Raw genomic sequence first — 17,500 nt, forward strand, 5'->3', positions numbered from 1 at the left:
ATTCGAGCATGCTGATTGGTCGTAAAAAAAATACTCCCACGTGCTCTTCGGTCAAAAATGATCACCATAGGAAATGAATGGGAAATGCACAAATTCACAGAAAAAATATATATTTCACAGAAAAAATATATATTTCTAACAAACAAACAAAAATATCTAAAACTTTATAATAAAGACCTCTAGTGGTCACACACATGGGTGCATGATTTCTTAAATAATTCCAAAAGAGGAGCTAATCTGCCTTCAGAAATAATATTTTGAAGGCCTAGCCTCTATTTTAACCTGAAATACTGCAATAATAAAAATAAACAAAAAAAAAGTTTAAAAAAAATTATTGCATAAATATTAAAAAATACCATCAAATCATCTCAAAATACAAAATTAAAAAGAAAAAAATTATTGAAGAAAAATAAATTTTACTGGGGTGGAGGAACTTTCATTTTTAGGTGTGCGGTAGGGCTGCACAATATATCGAAATATCGCAAATGTACCTATCGCAATATGCATATCGCAAGGGCACGTAATATCTGAATGATTTGAATAGGCTACTTCAACATTGTGAAAAGTGTACGCTTTAGGTTGCCACATACAGCAGAGAATAGACTGAGCACACGACTGTTACTCATGTGACGTTAAAAAGAGTTATTAAACGCAATAACTTGCGAAAAACAACTCCTTGCAGTCTCGCGCTGTCTGACACACACACACACACACACACACACACCGAAACGTGCACACAAGCCGCTTCTCTGAAAGCGTGTGATCCCTTCAGTTCTGTTTCGTGTCTTGTTACACACTCGAACTGTCAAACACACACACAGTTGTGTCAAAATGGCGGTGAGAGAGAGGTTGATATAACTATATATTACCAAGTCAAGCAAAGAGTTTTTGGTATTTAAATATTGGCATTACATTTTTTGTTTGTTTACAATGATGTTAAAATTATATTTGTGATATATTAGCGCTGCTTTCTTTTCCCAGAAAGAATGTGAAACACTTAAATGGTATCATTCTCAGTTTTTAAATATTTAAAAAATATATAATTTAAATAGATTTTACACACTTAAAGCAATATCGTATCGCATATCGAATATCGCATTATTTAACAAGGTATTGCATATCGCATTTTTCTTCAATATCGCACAGCCCTAGTGTCCGATCACTAATGACCGGAAGATCACCAATGCAACCCCTAAAGGAAGAGCACCAGAGGGTTAAAGACCCTTTACACACACGCAGAGATGCTTTTAAACTCTTTGAAAAGCCTCTTTTAGAAAAATAACTTTTAAACAGAGTGATGGAGATATTAACTATTACCACCGACCCCAAGCGTAATCCTGAAAATAACACTTGATGTTGAAAACTGGGAACATGCTCGTTGCTGGGAGACATAATAGTGCTGGATAAAGAGGTCACGCAGCGGTGCATTGTGGGTATGTATAGGAGCGACAGCTCAGACCCACCTCGGCCCCTGGCAGGCTATTAACTTCATTGCTTTTAGCCCCTTTCTGTAAGCAAGAACTTCCCCGTGTCTTTATGACCAACACAGAGGGGAAGAAATGAAGTTGGCATTCAGTAAAGAGCCTCACCGCACGAGTGTGTGTTCATAGAGATAATGCGGATTAATATCAGTGTGTGTCATGAATAACAGACATGATGATGAAACACACAAACATATGGGAGGTTTGATGAGCTGCTTTTATCAGATATGACCCCTTAAAGACCCCGATCAGGCAGAACATCATGACCTAATATTGTGCTTTCAGCAGTGGACAGAGGTCAGTTTCAGCAAATCCTTACACTTGCCCATTTCTCCTGCTTCTAACACATCAACTCTGAGGACAACATGTTCACTTGCTGCCTAATATAACACCCACCCACTAACAGATCATCAGTGTTACTCACCGGTCATAATGTTATGCCTGATCGGTGTATAGAGCATAAGAGTTAATCTCAATAATCTCAAGGAGTATTCAGTTTTGTAGGGTTATACACAAAGACATGAATAGTACTTCTGAACAAAAGTTTAAAATCATGTTCACTAACATTTTGAAATCACATGACCTGATAATACTCACTACTTATTGGACACTTATAAGAATACAGTAATTATCTTAGCATTTCTATACAACTAAAAACTTCTTGATACTGCACTTCTAATATCTCTAAAGACTATTGGTCAGCGCAACATGAACATCTTTAATACACAAATGGATGAATATGATCTGAAATGGATCATACATTTTAAACGGTGGACTGTGATGCTAGTGATATTAAAACGTAACGTTAAAAATAAATGCCGTGAACATTAGAGAAGAATAAATAAACTGGAACTTACAGGGTTCGCACTAACCTTAGAACTCTGTACATGCAAAACAAAAAGAGAGAAACAGAATTAAAGAGAAGGGGGAAGAAAGGAATTAGAGACAATACAGACAACAAAAGGAGTCAGATAAAGCTGAGAGAATGTTTGCCAGAAAGAAAAAGGTTCGGCTGCAGGTCAGATGTCAAACAACGTAGGAGAAGAAAGCGGCAAAATTAGAGCATTCGAGGATGTTTCTGTGTGATCTGGAGTCTTCAGGGACTCTAAATGTTCCCATTACATCCCTTCCAACCCCCCCAAAAAAACACTAAAAAGTGGTTTTATAATTCAAAGATGTTGTAGTAATGTGAATGTCCACTAGGGGGCGTCATGTGCCACTTACAGAAGGGGAGGTGGCCGCAGAGAGCAAGGGCAGGATCCCACCACACGCTATAATGATGTTATCAACCATCTGAGATATGAGGTGGATGGTGTTGTGGACAAATATAATGTTCTCGTTGCTGTTTACGAAGTCCATGACAGATTTCGTCGAGTGGCTGAGAGAGAAAGAGAGAACCAAGAAAGACAGCAGTGAAGCAAGAGCTTCTAAAAAGTACACATCATGTTCATCTTTTCAGTGTAGTAACACAAAAGACATCCTGGAACACCATTCTTCTCACCATGGGCGTCTCTAGGCCCTTTTTAACCCCTAAACTTCTGTCCAGCCCCCCCTAAAAAAATGTGTGATTAACCTTTATAACATATGAAACTTTGCCTTCGTCCCGTTTTTTAATCTGCGTTAATCAGTGTGTTCTTCAATCCAGAAGCAGAGGTGTGTGTGTTGATCTGAGCTCTCATTGGTCAGTCACCGCTCGTCAATGTCAAAATATTTGAGAAAACCAATCAAATCAGAGTAGGCGGGCTTTATGTTCACAGAAGCTGCTGAGGCGAATTTTAGCAGCGAGAGATATGAAGCTAAACTAAACGTTTCATATCAAGTCAGAAATGTTAAACCAATGACAAAAATATTCAGGCAAATTAATAAACTTTTGTCTAATTTCCCCATTTTGAATTGAAATAGGGCTATGTAATGTCATTTATGATTTAATTAACAAACAAAAAATATTAACAAAGTAATATTAGTAATAAATGTTCGCATATTGTAAATTTAATAATTCCATGTGTAGCTCTCAGTAAATAAAAAAGCTCAGCTTTTTTCAGCCTGTATTGGGCATAAGATTAGTAATGAATGTGTGCATATTGTGAATTTATTTAATACATTTAGTCACCTAGCTTTCCTGTTAGCCTTCAGTAAATTAGCATGTCTACAAAAATGATTCATAAACGTATAAATATCAGTTAAACATATGTTTACTTTCTTCACTGACAAAAATGGAAAACCTTTATCAGTCATATCTGCACTGACATGGTTTTCAAGTTATTGTTCTCAAATGTTTTGGCGTTCAGAACATTTTAAAATGCAGATATGTAGATCATAGAAATATAATATTCTCGAGGGGCCCCTGAACCCCCCTAACCTCACATTTGGGATCTCAGTGATTATAAATCTGCCTACATTGTATGATCAAGGGATGTAAAATATGGTCATGCAGAATAAAGGCCTTTGCACACAGAGTCCGAAATTCGCATGCGCAATTTTCGCACGACAAAAAATAAATTCGACCTCACGTTATGTCAATCACGCTTGCACACTGCCTCCGAAACTTTCGTCCGTCAAAAAAAAAAAATCGGAACAGGTTCGATTTTCTGCGTTTTCCGCATCCGTTTTTCCATCTACAGCTGATGCCCAAACTAAACCTGCTGGCAGTGCTGGGGAATGAATCGCAGTGCTCAGATACCTACAATTATATATACAAATATTATTGTATCAAAAATACTACAATATCACAGCTATAATTATAGCACACCAACTCCCTGTAAACCGTGTGTGTGTGTGTGTGTGTGTGTGGACTGGTAATCCCTACGTTATGGGGACAAAATGTCCCCACAAAGATGGCAATATCCGAAATCCTCGTCCTTGTGGGGACATTTTTTGGTCCCCATGAGGAAAACATCTTATAAATCAGACTAAGTGATGTTTTTAGAAAATGTAAAAATGCAGAATGTCTCCTGTGATGGGTAGGTTTAGGGGCAGTGTGTGTGTGTGTGTGTGTGTGTGTGTGTGTGTGTGTGTGATGGGTAGGTTTAGGGGCAGGGGCAGTGTGTGTGTGTGTGTGTGTGTGTGTGTGTGTGTGTGTGTGTGTGTGATGGGTAGGTTTAGGGGCAGGGGCAGTGTGTGTGTGTGTGTGTGTGTGTGATGGGTAGGTTTAGGGGCAGGGGCAGTGTGTGTGTGTGTGTGTGTGTGTGTGTGTGTGTGTGTGTGTGTGTGTGATGGGTAGGTTTAGGGGCAGGGGCAGTGTAGGGAGATAGAATATACAGTTTATACAGTATAAAACCGTTACGCCTATGGAAAGTCCCCATAAAACATGAAAACCCAACGTGTGTGTGTGTGTGTGTGTGTGTGTGTGTGATCCTAGACATACTGCCAGTCTCTGTTCAGGACTGGAGATTGCTGGTCTTCTTTTTAATATGTGGCTCCAGTATCGCTAGCAGAGCATCAAACTGAGCCACTGACATTCAACTTTGAATCGGTCTGGATAATCCGCAGCTCCTTGATAAGGAGGTGGAAGACGGCATTTTGTGTTGTTTTGCGTTTTTTTTTTCGTAACGCATTCATTAATACGCATCGGACTCAGTGTGCAAGCTCTCTGTGCGTGACGAATTTTTCAGATCACGAATACGAAAAAACACATGGGAAAATTTCGGACTCAGTGTGCAAAGGCCTTAATAAGGCATTAATATTTGCTTTATAGGTATAAGTAATAATAAACAGCCAATATCCTAATATGCATACTAATGAGCTACTAGTTAATAGTGAGAATTGGACCCCAAACTACAGTGCTACCAATTTTTTTTTTTTCATATTCTCACTGGGGGCTGAGCCGCCCTATAATGAAAATCCTAGAAACGCCGCTGCTTCTCACTCAGGATTTATGGACAGGGACGGGAGTCAGTGACGCTTTTCCAGGACCAACTCAAGACTCTCTGAAAAGCGAACCCTCATACCTCCTCCACATGTGCACGTCACTTTCCAGGGCGAACAGCAGGTCCGTGAGAAGCCGCTGATGCATGGGGGACCACTTGAATTCTGGGATACGGAACATGGTAGTGCGAGGGCCGGGGCTGAACTGCCTCCTCTGCTCCTCGGTCATCGGCATGCCCCGGAAGCCCAGATCCACACGGAGGTCGCGCTCCATCTGACCCGACATACGGCCATGAAGAGCCTGCAGGAGAGCACCAGTTCAATCATTCATCCAAGCCATCGCCTGTATTCTAGCAACCAATATACAACAATATAACTGTCTATCCTCTGTGGAACACAAAAGATGTTCTGGAGAATGTTAGAATGTTATTATCTCTCAAGCTAGACAGACGTGATCATCTCTGAGCTCAGCCATAACTTCCGCTAAGTGAGGTCAAAATACGAGCGTGGTCATAGATATATCAATCGTAGATGCCTCATTCTACTGATCCGTGCAGGTGCAACTGTGGCATCTACGTATACATCTATGACCACGCTCGTATTTTGACCTCACTTAGCGGAAGTTATGTCTGAGCTCAGAGATGATCACGTTCGTCTGATAAGAGGTAAAATAATAGCATAAATACTGCTGGGTTTCTCTCAGAAACTGATGGTTTGGCTAGATCAGACCCTTATTCATCATCTGATGTCGTTTAAAGCTGCACTGAAACTGTCATTTGAACCGTTTGGAGCCCATTGAAGTCCATTATATGGAGAAAAACCCTGGAATGATTTCATCAAAAAACTTCATTTCTTTTCGACTGCAGAAAGAAAGACATGGACATCTTGGATGACATGGGGGTGAGGAAATTATCAGCAGAAGTTTATTTAAAAGTGAACTAATCCTTTAAATGCAAAAGTGGGAACGAGATTTCACTGGATAATTATTTAAATCTCGGCCTGTTCCTCACACAAAGCAAACACTTTACAGTGGGTTTATTTGTCATTTAAAGGTCTACAGCATCCATCCCCATTGACTTCCATTATATGAAAAAAGAGCATCATGAACATCTCTTTGTTCAGCAGAATAAAGTAAGACCCAGTCCCAAATGGCAGCCTAAACCCTCGCAGTCTTCCTATGAGTGTGGGCAGAGCGGGCTAGGCAAAAGTGCACATCGAGGGCACATATCGCCCGCAAAGGGGGCGCTCGCAGGCACCCTTATGAAACCTAACACCACAAATGGGACACCCTATGGTCTCGTGGACTTAATGGACACGTGTACGTGGCAGCCATTTTAAGTCCACAAGACCATTTGGGACAGGGCCATACAGGCCTGGCAACATGAGGGTGAGTAAACATGCCCAAGAGTCGCCATTTGTGGACATTTCATGAATACCAGATTCAAGGACTTTCAAGGACTTTTTAAAGCACCTTTTATTTTAAATCAAGCACAATAAATACGATAAAGGTGGGTGTGTTACTGCTAATATATCAAATACCTACTGTACCTGTGTCTATCATTAATGCAGTAATGCTAAGGCATATACTGACAACTAAAATATAATTTCCAATTGGGAAAAATGTCCAATTTTACAAAATTCAATGAGGAAAGAGGCTGGTGTACAAGAGCGAGCGAGTTTTAACAAGAGATGCAGTTTGCAGCGCTCTTATTCCTGCATTTAACATTTATTTCACACTAGTTTTAGTTTTCTTTTTTATAAATCATTACTTAATTAAAACATCAAAATATAGAGATAATATTGTATACATGAATTTTCCAATTAAATGAAAAGATATGGACAAGTTGATTGTTAGGCATTAAAAATATACAAAATTATTTATTAAATCACCTGTACATGTACCTTTTTAAAAATCAATTTGAAGGCTTTTAAGACCTGCACATATTATATTTAACATATATAATTGCTGTCGTAATATCGGCCCATTTCAAATGTTTACGTGCTTTTCTTCTTTTTATTTTTTGAGCGGTGATGAAATATTGCCCTTGTAAATACTTGCCGGCATTTCAGTAATTAAAGTCTAGATTTTTAAAATGCATCCAAATTACAGCAAAGCGCAACCGTACGGTGCTCTCCAGGGGTCAAAAAGGATATAAACAGTGAGTTTTCAAGATGAGATCTCTTCAAAATTCAGAGATGTGGATTCGGACGGCAATTAAATGACCACACGACCTTGGTGTTTGTCAAAAAACTGTAGGTAATTTGGTCGGGATTTTTACGCTGGTGGTGGGAGAAAAACACTGACATTCTGGATTCAGTTGGCAATAAAAATCACTGACTAGCCCCTGTAAATGATGAAAATACCTTACGACGCCACGAGAAACAATTACCATCTGAATAGGGCTTTTGACAGTAGATGGCGTTTATGGAACAGCAGAAATATATTGAAATAGCTTCCTCCCGTAATGCTGTTTTGTTCTGGCAGCACATGAAAGCCAATTTTTGTAATAGCACCATGCTACTCAAACAAAATGCAGTTCATGCTTAAAGGGTTAGTTCACCCAAAAATGAAAATTCTGTCATTAATTACTTACCCTCATGTCGTTCGACACCTGTCAGACCTCCGTTCATCTTCAGACACAAATGAAGATATTTTAGTGTAAATCTGATGCTCTGAAAGGCCTCCATTGGCTCAACTTTACACTCTCAAGACCCTTAAAAGACACTAAAGACTAAAGTTACAAAGTCCATCTCACTACAGCGGCTCTACAATAACTTTATGAAGACGAGAATAGTTTTTGTGCGCAAAAAAACCCTAAATAACGACTTATATAGTGATGACGATTTCAAAACACGGCCTCATGAAGCTTCGAAGCGTTATGAATCAGTGAGTCGAATCATGATTCGGATCGCGTGTCAAACCGGTAAACTGCTGAAATTTGGCGACCCAAACCGCTGAATCGACTCACTGATTCATAACGCTCCGAACCGCTGATTCGACTCACTGATTCATAACGCTTCGAAGCTGCATGAGGCTGTGTTTTGAAATCGTCATCACTATATAAGTCGTTATTTAGGGTTTTTTTGCGCACAAAAACTATTCTCGCCAATTCATAAAGTTATTTTAGAACCACTGTAGTGAGATGGACTTTGTAACGACGTCTTTAGTACCTTTTAAGGGTCTTGAGAGTGTAAAGTGCATTGAGCCAATGGAGGCCTTTCAGAGCATCAGATTTACACTAAAATATCTTCATTTGTGTCTGAAGATGAACGGAGGTCTGACAGGTGTCGAACGACATGAGGGTAAGTAATTAATGACAGAATTTTCATTTTTGGGTGAACTAACCCTTTAATTTAAGCACTTTCAAGGACCTACGCTTGTTTTCAAGTACTTTCCAGGCCTCGAATCCATGTGTCTGAAATTCAAGAACTTTCAAGAAGCGTGGGAACCCTGTGGACAACCTCAAAAATGATCAATCAAAGAAGAGAGATTGGCACCTGTGTGGTGGCTGTGGTCTGAATTTTCTTCATTTCCTTGTCCTTTCCGTCGTCGGATCTCTCTGTGTCTGAAGTAGTGCTGGCCGCGTCCCCTCCGCTCTTCCCTGCCCTGGCTTCTCCAACCTCCTGCTCCAAGCACTCCGCCGTCCTGGCTGCAGCCTGGGCCTCGGCCTCCGCAAGAGTGCTGATGTCCGCCAAGGAGCTCTGCAACTTAAACCCATCATCCTCTGCTAGGCCACTTGGGGTTTGAACCAGGTCTGAGCCACAGGAAGTCATGTGGGCCAATAGGCTGAGGTCGTCACTGGCACTTGAAGTGTGTGGAGTTGGACAAGAGGGTTGTTCGGGGCTGGGCAGCACCAGGGGCTCTGTTGACGCCAATGAGGGAAGCAGCTTCTCGTCCACCTTGGGGAACAGGAAGCCATTGTTGCTGGGAACACTGTCCTTCTCATCTGCAAGCGTGATTAGAGGACCCAGGTTCCCATCTTCTTCAGTCAAACCCACCACAACGCTTTCCTCCTCTTTGGGGACGAGGCTCCCATTGAGCTTGTGAACAACTGCACAGTAGGCGCTGTCCAACAGGGAGTCTACTTCCACCAAGGGCCCGTTCTCCATGCCGCCTCCTCCTCCAAGAACCTCCGGGGACAGATCCAGATCGTCTAACTTAACCTCTGTAGCCTCCACCTTCTCTGCTTTTATGTCCACCAGCAAGTCATGGACTTCCACACGAACCCCCGCGGCCGACCGTTCGGCTTGGCCCTCCGGACCTTTGGCTTCAGCCAGGAGGTTTCGAGAGTCTGCGTTCTCTCCATAGTCCACCTCGCTCTCCGGTGTTTGCGTCTGAGACGTGTCATCGATCTCGCGGATCTCTAGGTTTCCGTTGACCGTGGTGGGTTGGGCAGAAAGGCCGGAAATTGTGCTGACCGACCCTTTTTTCCCTTTCTTGATGTTCTCTTCCTCTTGTCGTTGATACTCCTCGTACATCTTTGCCAGGTACTCCTTGTGCGCTTCATAGGTCACCTAAAGAGGTCAGGGGAATTAGTCGTGAGTGTACTTTGATTCCTAGAAGATATCTCCCTCATTAGATCACAGCAAGTACTAGTATCTATTGAATGAGTACTAGTATCTAAAGAATGATTACTAGTATCTATTGAATGAGTGCTAGTATCTAAAGAATGATTACTAGTATCTATTGAATGAGTAGTAGTATCTATTGAATAAGTACTAGTATCTAATGAATGAGCACTAGTATCTGTTAAATAAGTACTAGTATCTATTGAATGAGTACTAGTATCTAATGAATAAGTACTAGCATCTATTGAATGAGTACTAGTATCCAATGAATGAGTACTAGTATCTATTGAATGAGTACTATCATCTAATGAATGAGCACTAGTATCTGTTGAATAAGTACTAGTATATAATGAATGAGCACTAGTATCTATTGAATGAGTACTAGTATCTATTGAATGAGTACTAGTATCTAATGAATAAGTACTAGCATCTATTGAATGAGTACTAGTATCCAATGAATGAGTACTAGTATCTATTGAATGAGTACTGGTATCTATTGAATGAGTACTAGTATCTAATGAATGAGTACTAGTATCCAATGAATGAGTACTAGTATCTATTGAATGAGTACTAGGATCTATTGAATGAGTACTAGTATCTATTGAATGAGTACTAGTATCTAATGAATGAGTACTAGTATATATTGAATGAGTACTAGTATCAAATGAATGAGTACTAGTATCTATTGAGTGAGTACTAGTATCTATTGAATGAGTACTAGGATCTATTGAATGAGTACTAGTATCTAATGAATGAGCACTAGTATCTAATGAATGAGCACTAGTATCTAATGAATGAGTACTAGTATCTAATGAATGAGCACTAGTATCTAATGAATAAGTACTAGTATCTGTTGAATAAGTACTAGTATCTAATGAATGAGTACTAGTATCTAATGAATGAGTACTAGCATCTAATGAATGAGTACTAGTATCAAATGAATGAGCACTAGTATCTAATGAATGAGTACTACTATCTAATGAATGAGCACTAGTATCTAATGAATGAGCACTAGTATCTAATGAATGAGCACTAGTATCTAATGAATGAGTACTAGTATCTAATGAATGAGCACTAGTATCTAATGAATAAGTACTAGTATCTGTTGAATAAGTACTAGTATCTAATGAATGAGTACTAGTATCTAATGAATGAGTACTAGCATCTAATGAATGAGTACTAGTATCTGTTGAATGAGTACTAGTATCTATTGAATGAGTACTAGTATCGAATGAATGAGCACTAGTATCTGTTGAATAAGTACTAGTATCTATTGAACAAGTACTAGTATCTAATGAACAAGTACTAGTTGGCAGCCTACACTTTATGCAACTAAGCAAAACAAGTTTAACTAAAATCAGATGGCCAAAAGACAAGGCCAGAGAGTGGTGGAGACGTTAAAAATAACAACCGTTTGATCATTCACAGACACAAGACATGCATTAAAACCAATAAATGTGATATTACGAAACTAAAAATATCAAGAAAAGAGCTGCAGACGGGCTTGCTCTAACCTTGGAGTGGGCGATGGAGAGCGTGTCCACCCACACGCGCCAGCCTCCCCACTCGTACTTGATGGCATGGTAGAGAAGGATTCGGAATATGTTGTAGACCATTTCGGTGATCTTCTGCTCCTCCGGGTTCTTAGGGTTAATGTAGCCCAGGGAGAACATCCAGTCCTGCCACACTGAACACTGCAGCAGACACCTACACACACACACACACACACACACACACACACACACACACACTACAGAGTCAGACCACGATGCCAGTTTGACATGCAAATCTGTGAAGCTCCATATTTTTTTCTTCTCTGATAACAAATCACTCTAAATTGTAATGTAGATGCATGCATTTGCTGTAAAGCTGCTTTAAAACGATATGTATTGTGAAAAGCGCAATGCAAATAATTGAATTTAGATGGAATGGACTAACTATTCACTCCAGCAGGCACTAAACCGGGTTTAAACAGTGGCTATTCTAATGGAAAACTAGTTGTTTTCCGGAAGATACAGGATATTGCTCATTTCGTCAATTTCTATGTGGAATTGGACAAGGCTGCTCTTCGAGGCTGGGCAGTTCCAGGCACTCGTCCACCTTGGGGAACAGGAATCCATTGTTTCTGGGAACACTGTCCGGTTTTAAACAGTGGCTATTCTAATGGAAAACTAGTGGTTTTCGGAAGATACTGGATATTGCTCATTTCCTCAATTTTAACATTTAAATTACCCCTGGGTAATCTAATGCTTATTTGAAGTTATTCTCCCAAAACACTAATGAGAGTTGTAACCTTCAGCAAATTTCAAAATCAATATCCATTTTCATACTGTACATTATAAGGTTGTGATTTAAAGAGGTCATGAACTGGCTTTTTTATACTGTTGTCAGAGGTCAACTTATGACGTTTGCGTGGTTTTTACATTAAAAAACATCATAATGAATAAGTAATAGGCTATTTTCTACCCTGGTTTTGAGCCCAGCTCCTGGAACGCTGGTTTTATGAACGTGCCGCATTGAAGACTTGGAAGTAAACGCCCACTGCTATGATTGGATAACAGTTTTGCATATTATAATGAGTTTCAACTCCACCGTCAATACATGTGGGGAATTGTTTTCAAAACGTGTGGAAAAATGGCAACCGGAATGATTCGCCCATACATGTTCGACCCGGAGTCTAATCCCGAATCACAGGACAATGAACCAACAACACCTCAAATACAAAGGATACTCCAGCCTGTGACAGCGTGCCAAGTTATCGTTAATTATGTTTATTTCTAATCAGTAGATATCAAACGATCTGCAACAATGCAATACTATCACATACAAAAACATGTTTTACTCACATAAGTGTGTTGCACCGTTCCTGTTGGATCCAATATAGAAGGAACGGCATCGTTTTTTAATCTCATTCTGTCTCGTTTACAAATGAATCCGGTGAAATGAAGCGAACAAACGCACAATGTCTTCCCCCACGTGAGCTGGAACTTCATTAAAAATAAATGTCTAATTAGTAAGATATTCCTAATATTGGAATATGAAGGAAGCGTATGGTGGGCGGGGCTACAGAATTAGGCATTCGTCTTCTTCTGCTGAGATGTGACCTCTTATATATCAAATGATATATCATGTACATTGTATATCAAATATTTGATATACCTTGTATATATATCTACCATGACCTTTTATATATCAAAAGCTCAAGGAAAAGTTGATTTCTCAATTCATGACCCCTTTAATAGTGTGTGAAACAGAGCACATTATGCAATGAACAGTACTAAACTCTATTATTGTCACATGACCTAATTATGACCCCATGTTTAATTAATTCCAGTAACGACCTGGAAACCTTCACTCACCGCAATTAGAACTAATGCAAACCTAATCGTAGAGAACAGATGCTGAATGCATCAGAACCGCACAAAAACAAACAGAGGGAGCGGTTTATGATTGCTGGAAACACTCCTTCAGTCTCGCCATCTCAGATTCCCGAAATGTCTGCTCACTTCAGAATGCTGGGCTTGTGATGGAATAGAGAAACAAGCAGTCCCACTTCACCAATGCTAAAATATGCATTGCGATTTTGGTATGCAGTTGTAACCATGGCAGCAGCTGACTGAGTGGGCCTGGGTGCATGGTGCGCCATGGGCTTGCTCAGGATCGAAGTGTGTAAACACACACACACACACACACACACACACACACACACACACACACACACACACACACACACACACACACACACACACACACACACACACACACACACACACACACACACACACACACACACACACACACACACACACACACACACACACACACACACACACACACACACACACACACACACACAAACAATGGCAATAGTATCTAATGAACAAGTACTAGTAGCTAATGAACAAGTACTAGTATCTAATGAACAAGTACTAGTATCTATTGAATAAGTACTAGTATCTATTGAACAAGTACTAGTATCTAATGAACAAGTACTAGTATCTATTGAATAAGATTGAATAAGTACTAGTATCTATTGAACAAGTACTAGTAGCTAATGAACAAGTACTAGTATCTATTGAATAAGTACTAGTATCTGTTGAATAAGTACTAGTATCTAATGAACAAGTACTAGTATCTATTGAATAAGTACTAGTATCTATTGAACAAGTACTAGTAGCTAATGAACAAGTACTAGTATCTATTGAATAAGTACTAGTATCTATTGAACAAGTACTAGTAGCTAATGAACAAGTACTAGTATCTATTGAATAAGTACTAGTATCTATTGAACAAGTACTAGTATCTAATGAACAAGTACTAGTATCTATTGAATAAGTACTAGTATCTATTGAACAAGTACTAGTAGCTAATGAACAAGTACTAGTAGCTAATGAACAAGTACTAGTATCTATTGAATAAGTACTAGTATCTAATGAACAAGTCCTAGTATCTATTGAATAAGTACTAGTAGCTAATGAACAAGTACTAGTAGCTAATGAACAAGTACTAGTATCTATTGAATAAGTACTAGTAGCTAATGAACAAGTACTAGTAGCTAATGAACAAGTACTAGTATCTATTGAATAAGTACTAGTATCTATTGAATAAGTACTAGTATCTATTGAACAAGTACTAGTATCTGTATGAGTACTAGTATCTAATGAACAAGTACTAGTATCTATTGAATGAGTGCTAGTATCTATTGAACAAGTCAAGTCAAGTCAACTTTATTTATATAGCGCTTTTAACAATGTAGATTGTTTCAAAGCAGCTTTACAGTGTTAAACAGGAAAATGATGCAGCATAATTTTATTCAGCTGTACAGCCATTCTGGAAAAAACGCTGATGTCATCAGTTCATTTCAATTATCATACAGTGACAGTGTGGGCTTTAGATCAATAATTCGATCAGTAATTTAGTTTAAATGGTTAATTTAGTTTATTAATTAGATTTATTTCAATGTTTAGTTGAAAAATTTAGTGTCCCCAACTGAGCACGCCAAGCCAGAGGCAACAGTGGCAAGGAAACCAAAACCCCATTAGGAGACCTAATGGATAAAAATAAACCTTGGGAGAAACCAGGCTCAGTCGGGGGGCCAGTTCTCCTCTGGCCGTACTAGTACTAGTATCTAATGAATGAGTACTATTATCTGTTGAACAAGTACTAGTATCTACTGAATAAATCTACTGAATAAGTACTAGTATCTAATGAATGAGTACTAGTATCTAATGAACAAGTACTAGTATCTACTGAATAAATCTACTGAATAAGTACTAGTATCTAATGAATGAGTACTAGTATCTAATTTACAAGTACTAGTATCTAATGAACAAGCACTAGTATATATTGAACAAGTACTAGTATCTAATGAATGAACATATCTATTGAACATAGATACTAGTACGTTTTAAGGAGTAAATGTTAAAATGTCTTGCCATACACACACACAAACACACACACACACACACACACACACACACACACACACACATACCTAAACCTTGCTAATGAGCAAATAAGGCTAGCCCGAGTCCAACAGGTGCGAGTCAGGGTCAGTCTCTCCGCAGGAGCCCATGAAACGGAACAATGCAGAGAGAATGCCACTTCAAATCTCCATTCCTCGATGCATTAATTATGACACTAATTGATTTAATAGGAGGGAGCGTCTCTCCCACTGAGAGCGAGACACTAAACGCTCCTGATGTTTGCATACAGTGTAAAAACATCTGCATATGTCTGGGTTTCTGAGGGAATGTTTGTATGTTTGAGGAGATTTGTCAGTTTTTATGTGTTTATCTATAAATATTTGGGTTTGTATTTCTCAGAGGAGGTGAGGGAGGAAGTGCCTTCTCATATTCAACAGTACACAATTTAAAATCGAAATACTAAAGCTTTTCAATTGTTTGCTCATTGATATTCAGAGGTGGACAGTAACGAAGCACATTTACTCGAGTACTGTACTTAAGTTCACTTTTTGAGTATCTGTACTTTACTGAAGTATTATTTTTTAGGGAAACTTTTACTTCAACTTCACTACATTTTAAAGACGAATATCGTACTTTTTACTCCACTACATTTCTATCAAGGTCTTCGAAGTCAAAAGTCGTTTCTGTAGCAGCTTTGCAAGTCAGTGGATGATTTTTTTTCTTTGGCAAAATGTAAATGTCAGGGAGAAAGAGAAGCATAGACATATGGATGATGAACGAGTTCAGTTCAGTCTGGTTTGTGTCTCTGAGATGCCAGAGCTCGAGTACTGAATACAGCTTTCTTTTGTGTTTTTTTTGGCACTTAAACAGACCAATTCACACAAAACGTCAATTTTCATTTTGGAAAGTATTCATGCAAACAAAGTTGATTATGTCTTAAGGGAACGTAAACAGTTGGGGGAATATCAGATGTGTATCAGTGTGTAGGATTTGTGCATTCTGCCTTAAAGTGACAGCAGCTTAGTAACTTTTATAAGTATTTAAATTATTCAAGGTGGTCGTATGGAGCATCACTGACTGGCTTAAACCACCATGGCATAGCGTGCATTTATACAACAATGCCACAATAATAAAATAATGCATTGACATAAAAAAGGAAATTTACTTTTGATACTTAAGTACTTTTAAAAGCAAGTACTTCTGTGCTTTTACTTAAGTAAAAATAGTTTTTAACAACTTTCACTTATAACAGAGTAATATTTGACCAGTAGTACTTTTACTTTTACTCGAGTAATGTGTACTTGTTTACTTTGTCCACCTCTGCTGATATTCGAAGCGTGATGTGAAAAACTGTGCATCAAAATAACGCAGCTTCGCTACTAGAGTGTGTAAAGGCCTACCGTCGGTTCTCTCTGCTGTTGCTGAAGAGTTTGATCATATCGGACAGGAAGAGGCGGCGCACCTCCATCAGCTCAGCACTGGGCGAAGAGCTCTTCAGCAGCGTCGCCACCACCTTCAGAATCACTGACACGATCAAGAGCAAAGGGACAGAGTTTGAACAACAGCGCAGAACGGCACACGAGGACTGAAGCATCAGACACTCACTGGGGTTCTGGATCTTCACTGTAGAATCCGGCTCTGGGTGAGGCTTGTGCACCACCTGCGTGCAAACCTGCTCCGTCAAGATCTACGACAACAACATTCAGAGTCATTACAGCACAATACACACACTTCATTCAAATACACACACGCATCGTTCTTATAAAGATACTAACGGTGATGTTTCAGAGAGGACACTTTCTATGAAGCCTTAAAGGGACAGTTCACCCAAAAATTAACATCAGCCCATGATTTCGTCTCCCTCAGCTCATCTGAGGTGTGTGTGACATTCTTCTTTCAGATGAATATAATCTGAGTTATATTACAAAAATCCAGGCTAATCCAAGCTTTATAATAGCAGTAATAGTTGCTCTGTTTTTGAAGTCCATAAAAAGTGCATCTGTGCATCATATAACTGCTCCAGCGGCTCTGGGGTGTTAATAAAGGCCTTCTGAAGCGAATCAACGAAAAATATCCATATTTAAAACTTTATCAAGTAAAGTTTTGGCCGACCGCATTCCCTGTTCAATTCATGAAATTTTTTTTTGAAAGTTCCCCTGC

The 17,500-nt window shown here is 39.2% G+C and overlaps 1 protein-coding gene across 1 annotated transcript in view; it reads right to left on the bottom strand.

Moving 5' to 3' along the window:
• The window catches only part of nbeaa (neurobeachin a), a 161,616-nt gene that overhangs the window by 97,049 nt on the left and 47,067 nt on the right, over positions 1-17,500 (bottom strand). The window contains exons 11-16 of the mRNA XM_079804696.1: positions 16,946-17,027; positions 16,741-16,864; positions 11,429-11,621; positions 8,844-9,860; positions 5,429-5,646; positions 2,706-2,859 (exon numbers count right to left, since the gene is read on the bottom strand). Of these exons, the coding sequence (XP_079660822.1) occupies positions 2,706-2,859; positions 5,429-5,646; positions 8,844-9,860; positions 11,429-11,621; positions 16,741-16,864; positions 16,946-17,027 (1,788 nt within the window). The remainder of the gene's footprint in view (positions 1-2,705; positions 2,860-5,428; positions 5,647-8,843; positions 9,861-11,428; positions 11,622-16,740; positions 16,865-16,945; positions 17,028-17,500) is intronic.

Source organism: Gobio gobio (genome assembly GCF_949357685.1).
Source record: "Gobio gobio genome assembly, chromosome: 22".
Classification (NCBI taxonomy): Eukaryota; Metazoa; Chordata; class Actinopteri; order Cypriniformes; family Gobionidae; genus Gobio; species Gobio gobio.